This window comes from Tiliqua scincoides, chromosome 2, assembly GCF_035046505.1.
Source record: "Tiliqua scincoides isolate rTilSci1 chromosome 2, rTilSci1.hap2, whole genome shotgun sequence".
Taxonomy (NCBI): domain Eukaryota; kingdom Metazoa; phylum Chordata; class Lepidosauria; order Squamata; family Scincidae; genus Tiliqua; species Tiliqua scincoides.
The window spans coordinates 63,529,011-63,552,682 of NC_089822.1; the positions used below are offsets into that span (position 1 = coordinate 63,529,011).

The 23,672-nt window shown below is 42.8% G+C and overlaps 1 protein-coding gene across 2 annotated transcripts in view; it reads right to left on the reverse strand.

Annotated features, from left to right (window-relative positions):
* DAPK1 (death associated protein kinase 1) overlaps positions 1 to 5,697 on the reverse strand; it is a 94,288-nt gene extending 88,591 nt beyond the window's left edge. For both annotated transcript variants that reach the window (XR_010793682.1, XM_066613647.1), the window contains exons 1-2: positions 5,318 to 5,697; positions 4,778 to 4,956 (exon numbers count right to left, since the gene is read on the reverse strand). Coding sequence is in view for 1 of the 2 variants with exons in the window: in XM_066613647.1 (XP_066469744.1) it covers positions 4,778 to 4,839 (62 nt within the window). In the remaining variant the exon portion in view is untranslated. The remainder of the gene's footprint in view (positions 1 to 4,777; positions 4,957 to 5,317) is intronic.
* Positions 5,698 to 23,672: the final 17,975 nt, after the last annotated feature.

The window sequence follows — 23,672 nt, forward strand, 5'->3', positions numbered from 1 at the left end:
CATATCCATCAAATCTAAGTAGTAACTTGTTCTTCTTGCATTTAAATGGGAGTAAGCTCTGCTGTAGGCAGGTTGCAGTTGGTATATGCTTAGGGTTCCTTTGAACTTTTGGCAGGGATTTTTGCCTTAGTTTTTTTGTTTCATGCAGTAGAGCTTGATATTCTTTCTCCTAGTGGGTTTTAGGATTTCTAGATGTCAGCTTAGTTGTATTTTTAAAAAATCCCTTGATAATGCTCTACATTGTTTAGAGGGAAATGTTGGGTTACTATCTAGATTTGGTGAACATGGCCCTGAAATCCAGCAAATGAATTTCTCATTAGGTGACAACTCCGGCCACAGAAGACTTGGTTTCTACATAACCATTTCCCATTCGGTGCCTTTCCTTTAATCCAGGAGAGTGTGAAAGTGTGTGTGGGAACCTGCTGCTAGAAAATCTGCTTCTCTCTTTCACCTAAAGTATCTTCCTGTTTTTTTCCTCTTCAAAATCATTTTCTTTTCCCTAGCATACTTTTATCCTCTTTTTACTCTTTTGTGGTCACCATCCAGTCTTTCTAAATCTTCTCTCCATTCTCTTTTCTTTCACATTTCCAAGTTCCCCACCCAGGACTATAAACTATCTCTCTTGATCCCTTCCTTTAAAAAAATTAAAATAAAAAATCCATTTTTCAAAATCACATATCTTTTTCTTTCCAGTTTGGTCCAATGTTCTTTCATAGGATATGGGTAGGTTGCTTTTACAATACAGGAGGCAAGAGGAGAGAAGGTTCAGCTCCTAAATTCTGGGATTGGCTCCTAAATGCAAAGCACATTTTCAAGCCCTGACACAACACATATATAATCTAACCTATATTTTTGCAATATTGGTTTTTCATGTCCATTACTTCCTACATACAACTAGGTTAAAGGATGAAGACCACTGTAATGCAGAATTTCCCTAAAATTAAGCAACACTATCTCGGATAGTTTTGCAAAACAAGTCACCTTCATAGGGATTAAGTGTGTTTTGATCAGGAAAACTGTAATAAAAGTCTCAGAAGAATGCAGCACTGTAGCAACCAGTTTAGCCCTTGAAACAACAAAGTATAATAAAGGAACTGCAGAATGGTGTATTTAAAATGCACAGTCACACAGCTTGTAACCACAAGAGGACTAAACTGGAAAAAAAGGTTCATGTTTGTTTCTATTTCTCAATAATTTCCATCCAAAATGGAACTGAAATCTGCTTTGGTCTTATGAAATGGCATAGCTAGCTGACTGCTTACGACAGCTGTTTAAGAGATAAACAAGGGAGTCCTAATCTTTAAGTTTGGTATTTTAATGTAGATAGTGACAAGTAAATACTCTGTATGCCAATCTCAAACACTTTATCTGCCAGTCTGATTGGCTTTGCTAGAACTTACTCTCAAAGCTGCAGTCCTTGGGCTTGATTCACAGCTGTAGCCACCCACATGGGTAACTACCTGAAACTAAATTATTTGAGCACAACTCTGCATGGCAAGACATTAATGCAAAGTGGATCCCAGAACAATCTGGGCAATTATGCAGGCCACCAGGACTCACTGGTACCATCCTAAGGAACATGCTTGGTCTTTGGGCTCACAAGGCTGTGGGTTCAAATTCTGCAATAGCCATGCCCAATGACAAAGCACATATGCAATTACTGGCATCTCCAGATAAAGGTAAAAGGGTTGGGAAAGAGATCTAAAGCATTGAGAGCTGCTGGTGACTGTACTGGGCAAATGGACCAGTAATCTGACAGTAGATGGTTGCTACACGAAACCATAATTAAGACAATATTTTGTCAACATTCTAAAACGACAAATAATTTATGACCCATACAAATCAACATACCTGATTTCACCAGTTAAGAAGACCTGTATATCTTACAACTTGTTTACTATACTGTAATATCCACATTTCCTTTGACTACTTTGGAGGGGGGAGGGGGAGCAGGATTAGGACATATAGCAAAAAACTGGGGGGAAACCCAGAGTCAATGGGTTTTGAGAAAACGCAATGATTTGGTTGAAAACTTTGGATTAGATAAGAAAATAATTCAAAGCATTATATTGCTAACATAACATTTCTGTTGTTCTCTTCAGGGCTCAAAAAACTAAACTCATCACCTTCTGAGCTATTCTATCATCCACAAGTATGTCTGGTTCCATTCTGCATATATTCAACACCACATTTACCCTTCCCAGTTAGTACTGTTCAGAATGCTAGTTTTATGTTTAAATAATTGAAAATTCTTAGAATAATAGGAATGATTACTGATACAAACTGCATAAAAAAAAGCTAGACATTGCCCATAGTAAGTGACAGAACTTACAATGTTTAAATTTAAACTGGATGGTGTGAATTCTATTTTCAGCATTTTTTCTGTAATTAGTTTAAGGAAAAAGATCACCTCTTCAGTAATTTTGTTTGCATTAGCCTTTGTATGATGTTCAACAACAGATTCAAAAACTGACTGAATTCAATACTATCTATCGCACTTTTTTCCTGTTTGTTTTTGGACATCCCCTACAATATGTCCAAGCATAGAACTAGATGTTTATAGACTAAAAATGTATACAGGAATCTCCTCTGTACCTGCAGATTCAGTTAATGTTGTTTAAAGGCTTACCGCAGTGATAGGTTTCCTTGTATCTGCGGTTTCCGTAACTGCCAGAGGGGGGCTGAAACGGAACCCCCTCAGATACAGGGGGATATCTGCACTCTGTATGCAAAATCCACAGAGATGTGTTTTGTCTAAAATAATCCAATAGTGCTGGAATTAAATGACACATCAGATACCTATAATATCTAATATATACTCAATAAAAATACATTTAACAATTTTATTTAAATGAGTACAAAAATCTCAAGTTACATTTTATTTTTTTTAAAATTAAAAAGAAACCATTAAAACATTAACAGTGAAGACCTGATTGCACCTGGAGTGGGAGCACTCAGCTTCAAATTTGCATTCATTCATATAGCTTTGCATAGGCTTTGGTCAATTATGGGTTGGAAACGTCTTACTTCTTGTTTCTGGGTACCCTACTCTTTGATTTTTTTCAAATAATAAACTTGTTGATACAGGAAGCTGGACTAGATGGGCCTATGGCCTGATCCAGTGGGGCTGTTCTTATGTTCTTATGTTGTGATATCGAAACCAACAGGTTAGCACTAAACCAATCCACAGTTTACAAACCTAGCCATGATCACAAAATCAGCTTGAAGGTAAAACGCCACCACAGCTAGCACATTTGGACATCACTGCAAACTATACCTAGCAAAACTGGAAGTGGATGTGAGAAATTCCAAGACAGGAGGCCATGAACCAACTGGGATACTCTTAATGTCTAAATCTGGTTCTCAAACTTTTAGCACTGGAACCCACTTTTTGGAAGGAGAATCTGTCAGGACCCACAGGAAGTTATGTCATGACCGGAAGTGACATCAAGCAAGAAAATTTTGAACAATCCTAGGCTGAAATCCTACCCACATATTACCCAGGAGCAAGTCCCATTTACTATCATTGTTAAAAATATATACACAGTAGCCTGTTAAAAATAAGGATGTGTCACATTTCCCCAAATGCAGTCATGCATCATGGTAGCATCAAGTCTAATATATTCAAAATAAAATATTGAATGGGAACCAACCTGAAATTGGCTCATGACCCACCATCCTGAACCACAGTTTGAGAAACACTGGTCTAAATCACAATTTGGCATTACATCAAATCTGAGCCACAGCCTCACAACATAACCTTCTCCACAAGGTTGTTGTGGAGATAGGGAATATCAGCCAACTGAATATTCACCTAGCTTTTATAATTAACAACACCTTAAGAACTAAAACACAAGCACCCTACACAATATAAAGCATACACTTCATTTAGCAATTAAACTGGGAGATTTAAAAGCAAAAGCAAACTTTAATCGCTAGTCAGTGTTCTGGGTTTTCCATCACAAAGCTGTGGCACAGACACAGCATTCTGTAGTATTCAACTAACAAGCTTTATGGAGACTGTGTTAAACCTACACGGCTTAATGACTATAAATCTCTTGATCTGACATTTGGCTGGAACGGAATAATTGAACTCTGATACCTTGAAAGCATTCGATCTTCATTAAGACTGAGAACAAGTTCTAGAAATTATCTAGATTCAGAACCTTCATGCTAAAACCAAGAAAATAGCTTGATAGATTATTAATATTACATGCCAGTCTGCATTCTTCCATACATGACAACAACTAGTTACCTTCAGTACTCAGCATAGTCACACATGCACAAAATCAACCACCCATGAAAACCTCTGATAATCAGTTACTAGTAGCACAAAATGGGCATACAAGTGTCAATTATAATGTTCCTCAGCCCACTAGCCTTATGCTTATTTAAAGCAGTGAACTGCAGTAGCTGGTAATCACCTTCCTAAGGCAATGCTGTTTGAATACATACTAATGTAAAGAGAAACCTAACCAGAAAAGAATAATAGTTAATGCCAGTATTCATTCCCAAGACTTATCCAGCACATTTAGCTTCTCACCTATATGTAAACTCCTACAAGACAAGATACCACAACATGTAATCTGCTGCATATCAGCAGCTCACAGTGCACTAACTGAAAATGCATAGATACTTCAATGCAACCCAGCCTGTTTCCGAGGTTCTCTCTTCAGCACCACTGGATTCATACCCCACCCCCATTCTCATTGTCCCCCAGAGGCTCTTATTGACAAAGACACTACATGTGCTTTCCTGCCAACAAGTACTACTGTACCTTCCAAGTTCCTCTCCTATCTCGTAGTGATCATCCAGGTTCTCTTGTCTGAAGACAGTCATGATAGCTGCCACTCCTCAGAAAGACACCCCCCAACACAGAGCTGGCTGCCTTTGCCTTTCAACTCATGGCCACATTCCTGGTAGGCTCTTCTGACTCTTTATGCATGGCTGAGAGCCCTGGAGAGGGGGAGGGGGGAGAAATAAAAGCAGGAGGTTAATTAAAAGGCCTGTTTGCAAAAGGGGTGTGGTGATGTGCACAGTGCAATACACAGACACACACCTCTCCCCCCACAGTGCCCAATGTCACAAGGTTTCAGAATCTCTGGGGCGATGCAGCACGAATCCTACCTGGCTGGTTAACTTCGCTCTCCAAGAACCCCAGGCTTGGCAAATTGGCTGCCAACAAATGCAAGCACCCCCCCCCCCTTCACGTACATAAGCGTGAGTCTCAAGCTGCAAAACACACCCCCGCCTGAGAGCACGAAATGCCTTCCTCGGGAGGAGAGCCTGGAAAAGCCCCCGGCCGAGCACGCCTCACCTTTCCCCGCTTGCACAGGAGCACCGCCAGCCACCATTGCGCCTCAGGAAGGAGCCCAGGAGCCATACGGACGCCGCATTCCTCAGCGACTCCCCCTCCGTTACCCGGTCAACTAGGACGTGCTAGCAGGAGGAACCAGCAACGCCGCCGCCGCCGCAGCTACTACGCGGAGTAAGGCAGCCTCAAAAAGCCTTCTTGCTCATCTGGAGACAAAGTCACCTCCTGAGGCTGCGAGCACCGCCACCCCAGGCACCTTCACGGGGGGCGCGGGGATGCTCTCTCCCTGCTCTCCTCTCGCACCAGGCCTTTCCTACACACCTCCCCCAGCGGCGCTGGCTGGCGAAGGAGAGCGGCAGCCCAAGCTCAACAAACCCGGAGAGAGGCAGGGAACCCCCCCCTTCCTCCTCCTCCAAGCGCTGCTACTGCAGGGGGAGGGGACGCGCGGCCAGCCAGGAGTTCTCCTTTGCGCAGCCTGCCCGGCTCAGGGCAGCAACCAGCGCGCGCGCGCTCTCCCGCTCACCCCCTTGCAGCTCGCCACTCACCGGCCGCACTAGGAGGCGGCGACAGCCTCCCCTTCCAGGCGTTCTCGCTCTCCGGAGCCGCGCAAGGGGGAGAGAGAGACACACACAGGGACTCCGGCAGCCGGCCAATGGCGAGGCAGCCTCATTCACACCCCTTCTTCTCCTCTCCTGACCTACCTCCACAGCGGGGAGCAGAGCTGCAGCAGCAGAAGCGCCCAGAGCGCGCGCCACGGGGGCTCACAGGTGGTCGGGGCCGCGCTGCACGCACAAGGCGCCCCCCCTCTGCTTGTAGGTTGGGTCGTGGACGTCAGAACAGCCCCGCCGGATCGGGCCAAAGGCCCGCCTAGTCCAGCCTCCTGGGTCTCCCAGTGAGCTCACCACCTGCGTCCTGCTGTCCTCCCCGGCACCTGGCATTCTGAGCTCTCCTCAAATTAGGAGGTTGCACATGCCCATCACAGCTTGTCACCCGTGATGGGCTTTTCCACCAGAAATCTCTCCCATCCCCTTTTCAAGGCATCCAGGCCAGACGCCGTCACCACATCCTGTGGCAAGGAGTTCCACAGATCAGCTACAAGCTGGATAAGGAAATATATTTTTTTGTCTGTCCTAACTCTCCCAACACTCAGTTTTAGTGGATGTCCCCTGGTTCTGGTGCTCTGTGAGAGGGAAAAGAACATCTCTCGATCCACTCTATCCAACCCCTGCATAATTTTGTATGCCCCCCCCAGACATCTTTTTCTAGACTGAAAAATGTGAATAAAAGAGGGGAATAAAGAACATGTTTGTTATCACCACCACCACCCCAGGTCAGTGCACCAACTAAGGGGGAATATTTATTTTTATTTATTTAAGAAATTTATACTCTGCCTTTCCCATGCCAAAGCAAATGCCCAAGGCAGCTTAGTGAGCTTTATAATCAAGTACAAAATGCCACAAGTAAAAAATCCCACCAATGAAATCCACAAACCTCACCTTTGATTACCTCCTTCAGTTTTAGCTAAATTATATCTCACTCCCCCCCCTCCCCCGGCCCTGCCAACCTTCTAAGAACAATAGCTAAGGCTAAAATCCTATGCACACTTACCTGGGAGTAAGTCCCACTGAACTCAGTGAGGCTTACTACTGAATAGACAGGATTGTGCTGTTCTCCCATTCTAGCACTGTTCATGGTTGGCTTACAAACCAGCAAGCTGAATGGCTACTGCAAGGGCAGGGCTAGGTGGTGCTGAACTGTTGAAAAGTGAAGTACCTGAGCAGCCTGCAATTAATCAATACAGGGTGGAAAATATTTAATTTCTTATGTAAGCAATGCCTCCAACCAACAGGTGGAGCTACTCCAGGTTCTCCTGTTCAGCTAAGGGTGCTATCCTGGAAAAGTTGTGGAACAGTTAAGATCTGTGCTGCAGAATACAGTAACTTGCAATTTTTTTGAAGTCTGCTTTTCTAAGGAAAGATTACAGCTGGTGGGAGAAGTGGGATTACCATACTCCGCATATACCCAAAGGCAGTAGTATTGTTGCATCACTAGTAGATGGGCTGAAATCAGGTACTGGGGGGAAAAAAGTGAATTTCAGCCCTAGTGAGTCCTGCATCCTTATCAGTGTTTCATCTGCCAAGTTGCAGTTTGCTTTGGTTTTAATTAGATGAACTTCACTAGCTACCATGTTTATCCAGGTGGCCTTGCTACAGCTCACTTCTGTGGTAGGTTAAGTAACATGGCATAAATAATATGATTAACCCATCAGCATAAATATTGCATAACCTTTGCAGACTGAATGAAACTTACAAAGGGCAATAATAACAAAACCATCACTCTACATTTTTAGCTTTAAACCATGACAGTATGAAGAGTCTTGCTTTTATACAATATTATATACAGTATTAGATTTATATGTAGTATACACATACAGTGTTACTCATTTGACTACTAGAACATCTAGCATAGTTTTGTTTATTTTCAGGAAGGAAAATGAACTTTTAGTGAAGTGTCTTAGATTTCCAAATGAGTATGATGCTAAGATATAAATACTCCAGTATAAAGGATAAATAACTTGAACTTTTTCCTTGGTTGCTTTTATCTTGAAATGATCTTGGTTGGTGTTTTTTAAATTCCTCTTTTTTATTTGGTTTTCTGGTATTTTGATGACTTTGTTGCAAGCCACTCTGAAAATATTTTGAATAAGTCATGTTTATTTCAGTGTGTAATTATGTCCTTCAAAGGCTTAGGGCATAATTCTAACATCTTAGGACCCAATCCTATCCAATTTTCCACTGCCAGTGCAGCTGTGCCAATGGGGTGTGCACTACATCTCGTGGTGGGGAGGCAGTCACAGAGGTCACCTCAAGGTAAGGGAACATTTGTTCCCTTTCCTCAGAGCTGCATTGTGGCTGCATTGTGGCTGTGCTCGAAATTTGGATAGGATTGGGTCCTGTAATATCTTGTAAAACAAAATACTATAACATTTTTATTCTTCTGTCAGATATTCCTAATAACTGAAAGCAAGTCTAAGGGCCCAATCCTATCCAATTTTCTAGCACCGGTGCAGCAGCAATGCAGCCCCAAGGTAAGGGAACAAACGTTCCTTTACCTTGAGGACCACTCTGTGATTGCCTCCCCACCACAGGATGCAGCACATGCCTCATTGGCACAGTTGCACTGGCACTGGAAAATTGGATAGGATTGGGCCCTAAGTAGGCTTTTATAATGGTTTTCAAGGATGCACCATTTTGGGAGGCTCCAACTTTTGGGAGTATCCAGGGAGACACAATACCAAAACTAGGGGACAGCTGATGTCTACATACCAAAATGTGGTGGAGAGCAGAGACTGGAGCAACAAGTTGCCAGTAATCTATCACCATTAAGAGGTAGACTGCTGTGTTCAGCACCAAAAAAGGAAACTCTGCATCATGGCCATCATATCAAGGAGGACTCATCAAAATAAGGAAAACCAATTTAGTTTGAAAAATTTCTTGAATAGCCATAAGACTCACGAGGTAAAAAAAACCCACACAGGCAAAGAGCACTATTTTTAATTGGAGGAATCCAAATTACAAATAAATACAAATACAAATAAATATAAATACAAAACAAATCCAGCATGCTGATCTTGTTTCATATCGACAGTACTGATATTTAAATTGCCAAAACAAAACCAAAAGAAATGCCTAGAATGGGATGTAGCTTTCTGCACCAGCTGGCTTATATAATATGCTGAGACTCTTGGTATGACTCAGGATTGAGGGAGGGAGACTAAACTGAAGCATCTTGAAAAACAAAATACATTTCTAATTGCACATAAATATTACCATATTAATTATTTCATATGGTACCATCAAGATGAAAATTTGAATGTGATGTAAAAAAACAACCTTCTACAGTGCAATCCTATGTGTGTTTACTCAGAAGCAAGTCCCATTGAGTTTAATAGGACTTATTTCCAGGTGTCTAAAATATTACAGCCTTTTTCAACATTGATGTGCACAATAAAGCTTTGACAAGGATTCTACAATGCTACTAAATTATTTTTAATCCATCAGACCTAGTTTAGCTGTGTCCTGGTGGTTCTTTTTTTCATTTGAGACAAATTGTGCACAGCCCCAAAGGAACATGCAATTCTGAGCAGATGAGCATCTTTTAACTTCAGTGCTGAACTCCCAATTCTTTCATCAAAATAATCCATCATTGAATGAGCCCATCAGTTCATTCTTTTGCATACAAAGAACCTCAATTATCTGAGTCCCTATTGCCTGAAATGCTGATTATCCATATTTATATGTACGTTCTACTCACACTGTTTTCTCTGCGAATATATAAAATTGCATTATACCAAGTCAAAATTTTGTCTCATCTAGCTTAGTATTAACTACATGACTGGAGGCTACTTGGCTTCACCAAAGGCTACTGAAAAAACTCCACAGTCAGGGAATTAGAGGACAGGTCCTCTCGTGGATTGAGAACTGGTTGGAGGCCAGGAAGCAGAGAGTGGGTGTCAATGGGCAATTTTCACAATGGAGAGAGGTGAAAAGCGGTGTGCCCCAAGCATCTGTCCTGGGACCAGTGCTTTTCAACCTCTTCATAAATGACCTGGAGACAGGGTTGAGCAGTGAAGTGGCTAAGTTTGCAGACGACACCAAACTTTTCCGAGTGGTAAAGACCAGAAGTGATTGTGAGGAGCTCCAGAAGGATCTCTCCAGACTAGCAGAATGGGCAGCAAAATGGCAGATGCGCTTCAATGTCAGTAAGTGTAAAGTCATGCACATTGGGGCAAAAAATCAAAACTTTAGATATAGGCTGATGGGTTCTGAGCTGTCTGTGACAGATCAGGAGAGAGATCTTGGGGTGGTGGTGGACAGGTCGATGAAAGTGTCGACCCAATGTGCGGCGGCAGTGAAGAAGGCCAATTCTATGCTTGGGATCATTAGGAAGGGTATTGAGAACAAAACGGCTAGTATTATAATGCCATTGTACAAATCGATGGTAAGGCCACACCTGGAGTATTGTGTCCAGTTCTGGTCACCGCATCTCAAAAAAGACATAGTGGAAATGGATACGGTGCAAAAGAGAGCGACTAAGATGATTACGGGGCTGGGGCACCTTCCTTATGAGGAAAGGCTACGGCGTTTGGGCCTCTTCAGCCTAGAAAAGAGACGCTTGAGGGGGGACATGATTGAGACATACAAAATGATGCAGGGGATGGACAGAGTGGATAGGGAGATGCTCTTTACACTCTCACATAACACCAGAACCAGGGGACATCCACTAAAATTGAGTGTTGGGCGGGTTAGGACAGACAAAAGAAAATATTTCTTTACTCAGCGTGTGGTCGGTCTGTGGAACTCCTTGCCACAGGATGTGGTGCTGGCGTCTAGCCTAGACGCCTTTAAAAGGGGATTGGACGAGTTTCTGGAGGAAAAATCCATTATGGGGTACAAGCCATGATGTGTATGCGCAACCTCCTGATTTTAGGAATGGGTTAAGTCAGAATGCCAGATGCAAGGGAGGGCACCAGGATGAGGTCTCTTGTTATCTGGTGTGCTCCCTGGGGCATTTGGTGGGCCGCTGTGAGATACAGGAAGCTGGACTAGATGGGCCTATGGCCTGATCCAGTGGGGCTGTTCTTATGTCCTTATGTTCTTATGAGGCAATTCTGTAGTTTGAGACAGGAGGTTTCTTCACCACACCCTGGAGATTGAACTTTCTGCTGTTCCACTCAGCAATAGCCCTTCTCCACTCTTTAGCTCACCAGAACTGCTCATTTGGTGGAGAAGGAAAAACGACCACAATTTGTGCATCATGATTGTCATTTTAGGGTTAGTTCAACCAGCCATTCAAAGGTGGTGGCAAGCACTTTGAAATCAATAGGACTAAGTATGAATTGAATACTGCAGATATATCAAGTAGATGTACTGATTTATAATAAGGAGTACATTTAGACCTTGGACAGTATAAGGGCAATCATTACATATGACATTCACTAAGACTGCATCCTAAACACGTTAGTAGGGAGCAGGTCCTACTGAACTCAGGCTGCAAGTCATTCTGCACCTCACCTTCACTCATTTGAAAATGTAAAGCAAAAAATATCTTTAGACATGGTTACAAAAATAAATTTAACATTGAGAGGTAATGGTATGGTGGCTAGAATGTATGACTAGGAGACCCAGGTTCAAATATCCACTTGGCCATGTGGGTCACTGAGTGAGCCTGGGTCAGTCATTCCCCTTCATGCTGCAATCCTATCCACACTTTCCTGGGAGTAAGCCCCATTGAAAACAATAGGACTTCTGAGTAGACATGCATAGGATTGTGCCCACAGTCTAACCTACCTAACCTAACCTACCTTTGTGAGAATAAACTTTGCTCTTGAAGGAGTGGGATAGAACCATAACTGATGATGGACAATGCAATGAGATTATATCTCAGTCACCAATTAGAAGAATCAAATATAAGCTCACAGGTTCTTAATTTGTGCATTTTATTTGGTTCGCATAATTCTGTATTCGTTGGTGCAGATGTTGGGTTATTTTGCTTTACTGGAGCCAGCGGAGCATGGCTGTTACAAAAGTGCTGTAAAGCACTTTACGACAGTGTGCCTATATGCAGCACCAGTGGAAAGGTCAGAACCTTCCCACTAGTACACTGAGCTGTGCCTGCGGGAGCAGGTAAGTCTGGTGCAGGTGTGGGGGAAGAGTGGAGAGGGGTGTTGTGGGGCAGGGGGGAGGGTGGCAATGGGCAAATTGGGCCTAGGAGCAGGGTGGGATCAGCAGAGCCAGTATGTGCCATATCTTGTCCACTTTTCCGGATCTGATTCGCCAACATGGATCAACATGGATTGGCTAGCACAGGTTAACCCATTGCAGCTGTTGAGGCTTACACCAGGGCAAAGGGACAAATGTCCTGTCACATTGAGGAGACTTCCAGCAACTGCAATTCTATCACAGGATGCAGCAGAAGCCACACTGGTGCTGTTGCATCAGTTCAGGGAAACTTAGGTGGGATTGGGCTGCCCAACCAGAAACTATATTATTATTGGGTTAGAAGTTGATTAAATGATCTGGCAAATTCTTTGAAGACACATGATGATGTTTATTGCAGAAGCCAGGAGCCCAATCCTATCCAATTTTCCAGTGCCTATGCAGCTGTGCCAACAGGGCATGTGTTGCATCCTGCAGTGGGGGAGGTCAACAGGGCCTCCTCAAGGTAAGGGAATATTTGTGCATTGTGCATTTGTACTGCATTGCAGCTGCATCAGCGCTGGAAAGTTGGATAGGATTGGGCCCTAAGTGTGACCAGCCTTGAGCATTTTCTGGATGGAAAGCTATTACCATAAGTAGCAGTGAGGGAAGAAGAGCATGATTACCAGCTTAAGAACCAAATGATTGACCATTCAAGCCACAAACAGTTAAACAGCCAGGACATCAGTTGAATGAATTTTACAGGGATCATTTGCTTTAAATTAAGGTATTTTTATTAGTGAAAGAGTGCAGATAGGTGGAACTATCTGGCAAGTTTTGTTTCACCAATAAAATTCATGCTATTTTGTACCATCATTTGCCTGGCTCAGTTTAATTTTTACCATATTGAGAAGTACAACACATTTTTCCCCCCGGTTGATATGGCTAATGGCTTAAACAAGAAAACTAAACTGGTTGATACAAATAGTAATACCTTGGCAATTATATGACTCTCTTCCATCAGAAGCATTGTTATGTGCACCCATGGGAAGCATAAGCAGCTGAAACAGAAATAGTAGAAACTTTGAAACAGCATGCGGTAATGCTCTGCAATAGTAACCATTAATTATTGCAGTTCAAAGGCTGGGTACTGAGAACACCCACACTTTAATGAACAGTAGCAATACTATTCACATCACATGGAAATCTTCTTCTTTAGTACATCTAGCATTCAGGCCCTGTTCAGATAATGCTGTTCTTCACTTGCTTAAGTACTCCTGACTGGTTTCCAAACATGCATTCTCACTACAAATATACATTACAGGTTGAGCCTCATTATTCGCATGGGTTCCCTTCCAAGCACTCAAGCAGATGGCAAAAAAGCACTATAGCAAATCAATTTAAAAAACAAAGTCTCTTTGCTCCAGTGATTTATAAACTGCCTTGCTGATCTTTGTGATGTAAGATAAGAGTCATTAAGAAGACAGTCCATCAATCTGTCCTCCTCCAAACACTTACAAAGGCGCTTCACTCAGCCCCTCCCTTCACCAATGCAAAGTGATCACCTTTCTTTCACTTGCTCAGGGGGAAGGGAGAGGTCGTCTGGAGAGAGAAGGATTGATGGATTGTCAGCCAGCTGTCAGTCCCCCCACTCTCTCTCATTAAGGAGGCTATTGTTAAAGGACTATTCGGTTTTTTAAACTGTGATTTTAAAGGGGTGTGTTTTTCCCCTTCTCCAGGGATCAGCACATTGCTTCTCATTTGCAGGGGCCATTCCTGTTGAGTCAAATCTGGGTATAAAAAATCAGTGTATAACAAGGCTGGACCTGAATATACAAGCTGCATAGTCTAGTACAGTGTTTCTCAAACTGTGGGTTCGGACCCACTAGGTGGGTCATGAGCCAATTTCAGGTGGGTCCCCATTCATTTAAGTGTTTTATTTTTGATATATTAGATTTGATGCTACCATGGTATGTGACTGCATCTGGGGAAATGTTGCACTCTGTACTTTTAACAAGCTACTATGTTATGCTTTTACCAATGATAGTAACTAGGACTTACTCCTGGGTCAGTGTGGGTAGGATTGCAGCCTAGGATTGTTAAAAATATTCCTGCTTGATGATGTCACTTCCGGTCATAACATCACTTCTGGTGGGTCCTGACAGATTTTCATTCTAAAAAGTGGGTCCTGGTGCTAAAAGTTGAAAATCACTGGTCTGGTATATTGGCCAGCAGAACATCTCTGGAAGCTAGGAAATGTGAAACAAAGCAAAACATTATAACTGACGGCAGGCATTATAAGTGTCGGCAGGTTTTAGTATCAGGAGGTATGACCACAAACAGGAACAAGTGTGTGCAAATGTAGGAAACTATTTTCCGCCAAGTAAGAAAACTTTGGTAGTAGTTTGTTAATTTGTTATATTTCACTAGTATTGGTTTTCTCATGACTCACAGCCCAATCTGCAGCTGCCTGGGACTCAGGGCTGCAACGGTGCTGAAAATGCCTGCCGCTGCATCCTGCACACTTTGGCAGCTGCTGGTGGCTGCTCGGGATAAGAGGACTTTTCTCCTCCCCCCCACCCCAGGATAAACTGAGTAGCCCCGCAATGTGGCCACTAGATTCACCGCCAGCAAAAAGGTCAGCGCCTTTGAATCAAGAGCCTCCATGTAGGGCGGTGAGACTCTCTCCCTGCTTCCTCGCTCCCTACTCCCTAGGATACCTCTTCCCTGCATCCCCCCATTACCTCTTCGCTGCTCAGCAGTCCGTGTGACCGCTGAGTGGCAGAGGTTGGACGCTCGCCCAGTGTTAGCCTGGCGCTGGCCAGTGCTGGGCTACCACCCACTTTTGCAACAGTGTGTGCCGGTGGTGAGCCAGTGCACTGAGCTCAGGGTTGGGCTCTCCGAGTTGTGCATGATTCATGCTAGAAATAATCTTAAAAAGAATGTGTGAATATAATACCATGGGTCTTTCAGTACCAGAAATCCATCTTACCATATGTGCTTTTCATATGAAATGAAATGGGAATGTATTTATCATATGAGGCCATTACAGTGACAAGTTTGCTGGGGCTGCTATGCTTTTAATTGCTTAGATGGGATAATTTTACTGGTGTTACTTCATTATGCATTTAACCCCATAGAAAAATAATAATGTAAACGTGTTGAACCATTAGGAAACACACTCGTATGCACTTCTAAGTGAGCAAATTGGATTAATGTTTTGTAACTGTCTACCATTTCCAAGAGTTATAGAACTGTGTCTGGTTTATTACAGTGACTGACAGGGAATTCAATCTGGCTGAAAGCCTTTATATTTTCTGGCATAGACCACTGAAATGAAGGTTGCATTATCTCAACCAGCAAATGATTTACAACCCTCTTCACTATCACTTATGCCCAATTTATGCAACCATTGTTACATGCAAATAGTAGGTAGATGCATAAATTTTGGCTTTCCTTTGCAATATTTGGTTGTTAGGCAACATCATTTTATTCTCTTTGCGGTTTATTAGCATAGACTTTTCAGCTATTAAAGAGTGGGAAAACATTTTTTTTTAATTCAGAAAAGGACTGTTCTTTGTTTAGTCCTCCACAAAGGCATAGTTACATTTTACAAAGTTCTTGGAACTCCAAATACAGGAAGCCTAACCCAAGCTTTACCCCTGCCTAGTTTAATTCGCTTTGTGACTTGATTTCCCCGATCCCACTTCATATCATTGGCTCCCCATTGTGGGGTCCGAGCAGGGGAAGAAACACACCTTATATTGAAGTTAGAACATGGGTCAAGTAAACTATATTAGTATGGAAAAGGAAGAGGGAACTGCCATGTTCTTTGTAACATGTATTTCCCTCCTCTGTTGGGTATACAGTAGTCTGAAAATACTTTGTGAATTTACAGACCTGAATTCTGGCTAGCCATTGCTTTGTTAGGCTTTGTTTGTAATAATTCAGGAGACCTGCTGATGTTCCTTAATGACTCTCTAATGGTTCAGGAAGTTTACCTAATGGAAGTTCCATTATTATTAGAACTTGATAAAATTGTAGATCTCCACCTGAAAAGAGGGGCTAAGAAGAGAAAGTCATGCCTTCCCCCACCTTTTGTGTGGTTACTGACAGGGCCTCCTAGAGGAATTTTATTAAGGGGTATGAAGTTTCTTTTGGACCCCTTCCAAAGCGGAAAGGGAGAGACAAAATGGAACAAAGGGAGGGTAGCAACAGAGACAGGCAGAATGTGGGCAGGGAGAGTATAGTCTTTGGATCCCAGGTCTACCAGGCTTCCTGATGTGGAGCCCGGATCTACTGGCATCAGCAGCTGGATACAGTAAAACCAAGCACACTCCTAAGTCTCTCTAAAAACTTTTAGATATAGAAAATCATTGCAGAAAATTAGCATCATCGTATTTAGGCTCACACTAGAATGGAAAGTGTCCTGTGTGTACCACAACTTACTCCTGCAGCAGCTGTAACTGTGTCTCTGAGCTGCTATGCACACCTTCATGGTTAGCAGATCCACAAGCCAAAGAGCTACTGTAGCAGACCAGTTTCCTCCCAGATTTAATACTATGTTAAGGAGTGTAACACATGCATTTTTCATCCTGATGCATATGGCTTGAGATGGCAGCAGCAACCACTCACCTGCAATAGCGCCCCCAGCGTCCTGTGTGGGCAGCAATTCTAGCTGAGATAGGAAAATGTAAGATCCCAGGAAATTTCTGGACCCCCTCCTTTGGCTCCTGGGCCCCCTTTTTGACTCTGGACAGGTTACAACTATCCTTTGTACCTCCTTCTCATGGGCCTTGGTTACCATAACAAAAGAAGTGTTTCTAGCAACTTGTGGTTGAGGCAGACAAGAAAGTTAATCTGATACAGAGAGAAATATTGAAATAAGAACTAAGAGAAGGAGCTTGAAACTAGTAGCAACCTTGTGATACAGAAATGTCTCTGCAGAGAACGGATGTAAACTGTTGTTGATGGTAAGGAATGCTCTGCTACCTCCCTCCAGGGAGGCAACTAGGAATTAAAATGGCACTGAGTTCAAAGAAGACAGATCATTGCAGCTGCGGCTGTCCTCTGGATAGTCCAATAAGCCATGGGACAACTGACCTGACAGCTTGAATTGATGATACCTTTTCATTTGCACTCTGGCTGCAAATATGGGATGATGGAGAGAACTCTTCTTTATTCCCTTCCCCACCCAGCTCTTCTGAGCAGCCCATGAAAAGAGAGTTATTTTCCCATCTCCAGCCCAGAAAAGCGGGATGGAGGCTTGAGCAGAGAACAACACTTCTCTGTTTCCTTTTTCACCCACCTTCTGGGCGAGGACTGGGATACCCAGCTTATCCTTAAAGACCTTATGTGCAAGGCCCTCCACCATGCTGCTGCCAGTCCTTGTCTTTAGTTCATGAATGCATCAGCTAACCATTTATTATTTTTTCTAAAAAATATTTATTATTTTTATATAACTTTTGTATTATGGATCTCTCTTATAAAATGGCCAGTTGCAAACTGCCTTGAATACTCTGTAGGAAAATGGAACTAAATATTTATCATTGTTAAGATCTCTTCTTCAGCACTATTCATTCACATGGAAATGTATACAGTTGCAACTGATCAATCAATCTGAACTCAAACAATTGAGAGCCCAATCCTGTGCATGTCTACTCAGAAGTAAGTTCTATTGTAGTCAATGTGGCTTACTCCTAGGTAAGTGTAGATAGGATTGCAGCCTCTGATTTGTTCATTTGTGTGACAACCCTATTGCATGTTCTCCATTTTAGTAGGACTTGTAAGGAAGCTCTGAGAAAGTCCCACAGACATAGAAGTTATGTGGCAGTAATATTAGTCGGAGTGTACCCTAGGTATCTTGCTCAGCAAATACTACCCAGTTACTTTATGTATCTGCTCATACAATATCCCAGACTCTGACTCAGTAATCTTTTTTCTGTGTGGTGTCCAAAACTTAGTTCCATCAGAAACTGTGCATGGGTAGCATTCACTGTTTTAATAGAGAGATCAGAGAATGGAAGAAGAATGCTACTAGCAAAGAAGAGAAATGGAAACTATTAGTATACGCGGTCTTGCATAAGTGGTGTAAAGATAAGGATGGACCAGAGGATCTGGTCATAAGTATGTTACCAGCAAGGGTCAAAATGCCAGGCAAGTTATACATAATTTTTCAGTGCTTCCTTCCAGGCAGGTCAGCTGGGTAGGAAATGAGGAGAAAAAAGGGAAGAAGCAGTTTAAGAATGCCTACAGAATATGTATGTGAACTTTAGGACAAGTGATGTGGAGCAGAGGTCCTGATTAGGGTTCAATGAGTGTCCCATAAAGCACATTAAATGCTCACTTCTTTCATGTAAATAGCAAGCTCAGGCTGTCCTCCTAACCATGTGTACTTGGGAAGTAAACTCCAAGAGTCAGGATGGCATAGTAGTTCACAAGTTGGACTTAGACCTGGAAGATCCAGGTTCAGATCCCTGCCATCCATGAAGCTTCTTGCTTGACCTTGAACTAATCACTGTCTCTCAGCCTAACCTAATTTACAGGGTTGTTGTGAGGATAGAAGGATGAGAAGGACCACTGTACATGACCCTGAGGTCCCTGGAGGAAGGGCAGAATAAAAATATGAAAAATAATTGTACTGCATTGGACTAACTTCTGCGTAATCAAGCTATTGGGGTGCTATTATTCATCAGCCACATCACAGTTCCTTATATTGAATTACGGTACGTTAGCTACCTACATTCCCCATATAATGGAATCAGAGGGCTTCCAAGCCAAGGAAAGACCAATACACTCCTCTTTTTATTTGGTACTCACTACTCATTCCAAGGACAGCTTCTGACTATCTATTATTTTGATTCTCTCTATATTGTCTCAGAGAGATTCTGTTTCATAAGGACATAAGTAACATAAGGATATGCATCACTATAAAGTCAAGAGGGCATGATTAAAGCAGAGCACAAGAAGTACCATAGATACTTGCCTATAGTATAGTAAAATTTTTGCCAAGTAATCAAGCTCCAATTAGCACTTCGCCTTATCTCTGGGTCTATCAGAAGGCAGAGCCTTTCAACTCTGAAAAGTTTCTCCCTTTCTCTGCTAAGCTCAGGCAGGCACCTGTTAGTTGCTATAGTAACTTTCCTGGGAAATTCCAGCCAAAGTTCACCTTTTATTCTCCTCTGTTCCCTTTTGCTGCTGCAACCTGGTTCTCTTTTGCAAAGGCTTTGCATTTGGCAGAGGTTTTTTTTTTTTTCAACACCAGGATGGGATCCCCTTTCCATTTGAAGCAATGTCCTAGGCTACAATTCAATGCACCATTACTTAAGAATAACACCCATGGAAAGCAGTGGGTCTATTTTGAGTAAAAAGGGTTGCAAATATATGCAGCTGCATCTCTCTGCTGTGAATTGCACACTCCCAGTTATGTGTTATGGGTTGTATGTTGTATGTAGATCTTCTGGCTTAACACACCAGACACCTTAAAGGTGGACGATTCATAGTTCTGCAGGGATTCCCAACCTTGCATATCCCTTGGCAGCCTATTTCCATAAATTGTACCCTTCATCTTAGCAAAATGTATATATATATATATATATATCCTGTTGTTGGCAACCGTCAGTCTCGAGAGACTATGGTATCGCGCTCTGAAAGGTGGTTTTGGAACATCGTCTAGTGTGGCTGAAAAGGCCAATTCGGGAGTGACAATCCCTTCCACAACGGGAGCAAGTGCAGTCTGTCCCTGGTCTGTCTCCCTGGCTATGGGACTTCCTTCTTTGCCTCTTTGCCTCAGACTGTTGGCCAAGTGTCTCTTCAAACTGGGAAAGGCCATGCTGCACAGCCTGCCTCCAAGCGGGCTGCTCAGAGGCCAGGGTTTCCCACTTGTTGAGGTCCACTCCTAAGGCCTTCAGATCCCTCTTGCAGATGTCCTTGTATCGCAGCTGTGGTCCACCTGTAGGGCGCTTTCCTTGCACGAGTTCTCCATAGAGGAGATCCTTTGGGATCCGGCCATCATCCATTCTCACGACATGACCGAGCCAACGCAGGCGTCTCTGTTTCAGCAGTGCATACATGCTAGGGATTCCAGCACGTTCCAGGACTGTGTTGTTAGGAACTTTGTCCTGCCAGGTGATGCCGAGAATGCGTCGGAGGCAGCGCATGTGGAAAGCGTTCAGTTTCCTCTCCTGTTGTGAGCGAAGAGTCCATGACTCGCTGCAGTACAGAAGTGTACTCAGGACGCAAGCTCTGTAGACCTGGATCTTGGTATGTTCCGTCAGCTTCCTGTTGGACCAGACTCTCTTTGTGAGTCTGGAAAACGTGGTAGCTGCTTTACCGATGCGTTTGTTTAGTTCGGTATCGAAAGAAAGAGTGTCAGAGATCGTTGAGCCAAGGTACACAAACACTCTTTCACTCTGACTCTGACTCTCTCTCTCTCTCTCTCTCTATATATATATATATTTTCAGTCATGCAGGTGATTACAGGTATAACCTAATTATCCACAGATTCCACAGATTTTTCTGTCTCAAAGCTGATGAGAAGGGCCCCTTAAATTAAAGGAAAACAGTCAATGCCAGATAGGGCAGCAGTCCAGATCCAGAAAGCAGTCAATCCAGAAAACAGTCAATGCCAGATAGGGCTAACGATCCATCAATCATTCTCTCTGCAGGCTTCACTCCTCCCTTCCCCCTGAGCACATGAAAGAAGGCAAAATGGCAGCAATTATCACCTCTTCAATTCCCCCCTCCCTGGGGCTCCTGGTGAAGGGAGGGATTGCTGCCTCCTAGTGAAGCCTAAGCACCTGGAGAGAGTCTGATTGCATTTCAAAAGGTCAGCAAGGCTGTTTTAAAATCACTGGAGCAAAGAGACATTTGTTTTTAAAGTTGATTTGCTTTAGTGTGTTGTGTTTTTTTTTTTTTGCCATCCACTTGAGTTCTTGGAACCCTGAGAATAATGAGTCTCAGCCTGTAAAAGGTTTCTTCATCCTTCCAGCTGCCTGATCTAAACCTTGTATGGCCCTCCGTGACATCTGAGTATTTTAGGTTGTTGCATGAGCCAATGGTTACCACAGAAGCCAGCTAAGCAGGGTCAGGCCTGGTTAGTACTTGGATGGGAGACCGACTGGGAATACCGGGTGCTGCAAGGCTTATACCATAGTCTTTCGAGACTGAAGGTTGCCAACCACATGACATTTGGGCTCTTTATTAGGCTGTTTGGATTCAGAGCATTGCAAGCCTAAAAGCAAGCAGTTTCACATACAGAAATAAGATGGACTCACCGTGACATCACAGCAGTTCAACCAATGGCATAAAGAGAAGAGGGTAGGCAGAGGGGATAAAGGCAAGCCCCACAGAGGCCGGGGTTAGTTCTGTAATAATTGTAATGCATTGTACTGATCAGATCTCAGCTTATTCTTGTAAAGTTGAAATCTCAACAAGCAGTTTTTTAAGTACTTCCATGAGTTCATGCCTGAACACAATGTACTGTAGTTTCAGATTCTGGTGTTGCTGTTTTTAGCCTTTGTTACATAAGAAAGTTCATTCTTTTGACTCTTCTTCATAAATGATGGCATATCAAGATAGCATGACTCCACAGGAAAAACCAAGTCTTGACAACAGGTACAATACTTCACTTTTCCTGACCCCCAACTCTTCCTTTGGGAGTGGTATACAGTACACAGATATAGGCCTATCCCTCTCTTTTCAGAAAGTGCAAATCCCCATGCTGATCAGCATGTGGGAAGCAGCTTTCAGCCTTCTACCCCAATCCTCATGTTTTCTTCCATGCCAGTCCCTGTGACTAATCTTCCATGTACTTTCTGGGTTGATTAATAAAGAACTGATCTTTGGAGGTTAGGGTGTGATCTGTTCCATAACTCATCATGAAAATATCACTTTATCCTGCTAATCCTGATAAGAACAACATGAATTCTTTACCTGCATGGATGTCACTAAGCATTGGTGCAATTTTTTTTTCTGATCAGGTAGAAAGGATTATGTTGCACAGCTCTTTTAAAAAAATATTCTGTGAGCAGATGATTTGTTGAAGAGACACAGCATCACTCATAACTCACCATGTTCTATCAGAAGGATCCTTTCTGGAGAAATCCAATTCGCATATGATTGCTATAAAAGACCACAAGCCTCCCTAGAGGTATAAAGGTCAAGGCAGGAAATTGACATAGAGTTGCAGCATAATGAGTCCCACTCCTGTCTCTATGATCTATTGTTAGGATGTCCTATTTTCTAACAGAAGGAGTCTTTTGTGGAGACCTGTTAGACTTGTAAGCTGCTTTCATGCTTTTCAATCAGTGGTACATGTACCACCTGCAGACTTCACAGTATGACAGATGGTACTTAGTCCTACTGCCACATGATGCCACTCTGCCTGTCCTGACCCTGCCAGAAGAATTGCAAGAATGGCAAGAGTGGTAGGTAGCTGTGTGACATCCTGGCAGTTCAAAAAAGGCAGAGGTTGGGCAAGGAGGAGGCGAAGCAGAGAAGCACCTCCCCTTTGGTGCAAGGACAAGAGATGGGCAAGCAGCTGACTCCTTCACACAGCAGCAGTCTATATTGGCAGTCGGACTCAGAAAAGTGGCACTTGCAAAAAAACCCCAAAAACTTAAAAACACTGGCCATTTTAAAATTGTCCAAAACAGAAAGATGGCATAAGAAGCAAATGAACACGATGGAGAAAGCAATATGATGAAGAGAAGAAGATGCCCACATCACAATTTGTCCACCCAAAAATGAAGTTTGGGAAAAAAAAGTTAGGTCTTGGAATCAGTCTGAGTCAACTTTTGGTAGAATGAAACAAGTGGATGATGAAGAAATCATGTACATATGATGTTTGCTCAGTCTAAAGTTGAAATTCTGGAAGGAGCAGGCTGAGAGGACAGAAGCATCAGGGTCAGCAAGAAGTAATCTGAGAGTTAACCAAAGTAGACCCTAATAAAATTAGAAGAGCCAAATAAATAAAAGGAATCAGAGAGAAGATTGATTAGAATAACTTAGGGCCCAATCCTAACCTGTTTTCCAGCACTGATGTAGCTGTACCAGTGGGACGCATGCTACATTCTGCCATGAAGCGGGCACTCACAGAGGCCTCCACAAGGTACGGGAATGTTCTCTTACTTCAGGGCTACATTGTGGCTGCATCAGCTCTGGAAAGTTGGATAGGATTGGGCCCTTAATGGAGTCTGACCAATTCTGATGTGCTGTTGTTGTGGAATGGAGGAATACATGAGATGTTACTTATAAATAATGTATGAGAACAAGCGTCGTTACCCATAAACCAAGGCTTTTAACCAGATCATGCCAGGTCTTGCTGTAGCTAGGTCATGAACTTTGCTTATAGTAATTAAATTACTATCATTATAATAATATACCATATAATTACTATAAATTAGAGTCAAATTAGTGGAGGGAAAATTAGTGGACCTTTATTTTGAACTTTATTTTGTCAACTGCACGACGTTGTGTCTGTCATAGAGAATAATGTAATGAAACAATTTGCACAGTTAATTTTTGTTCAGAAGTTCAAAAACTGATTTTTTTCCCCCTGATTTTAAAAAATAGTAATGTTTTTGTTTTGAATTTTTTTTCAGATGGACATTTTTCTTGCACTCACTTTGGTGGAAGATGAGCAAGGGATGCTGAATGGG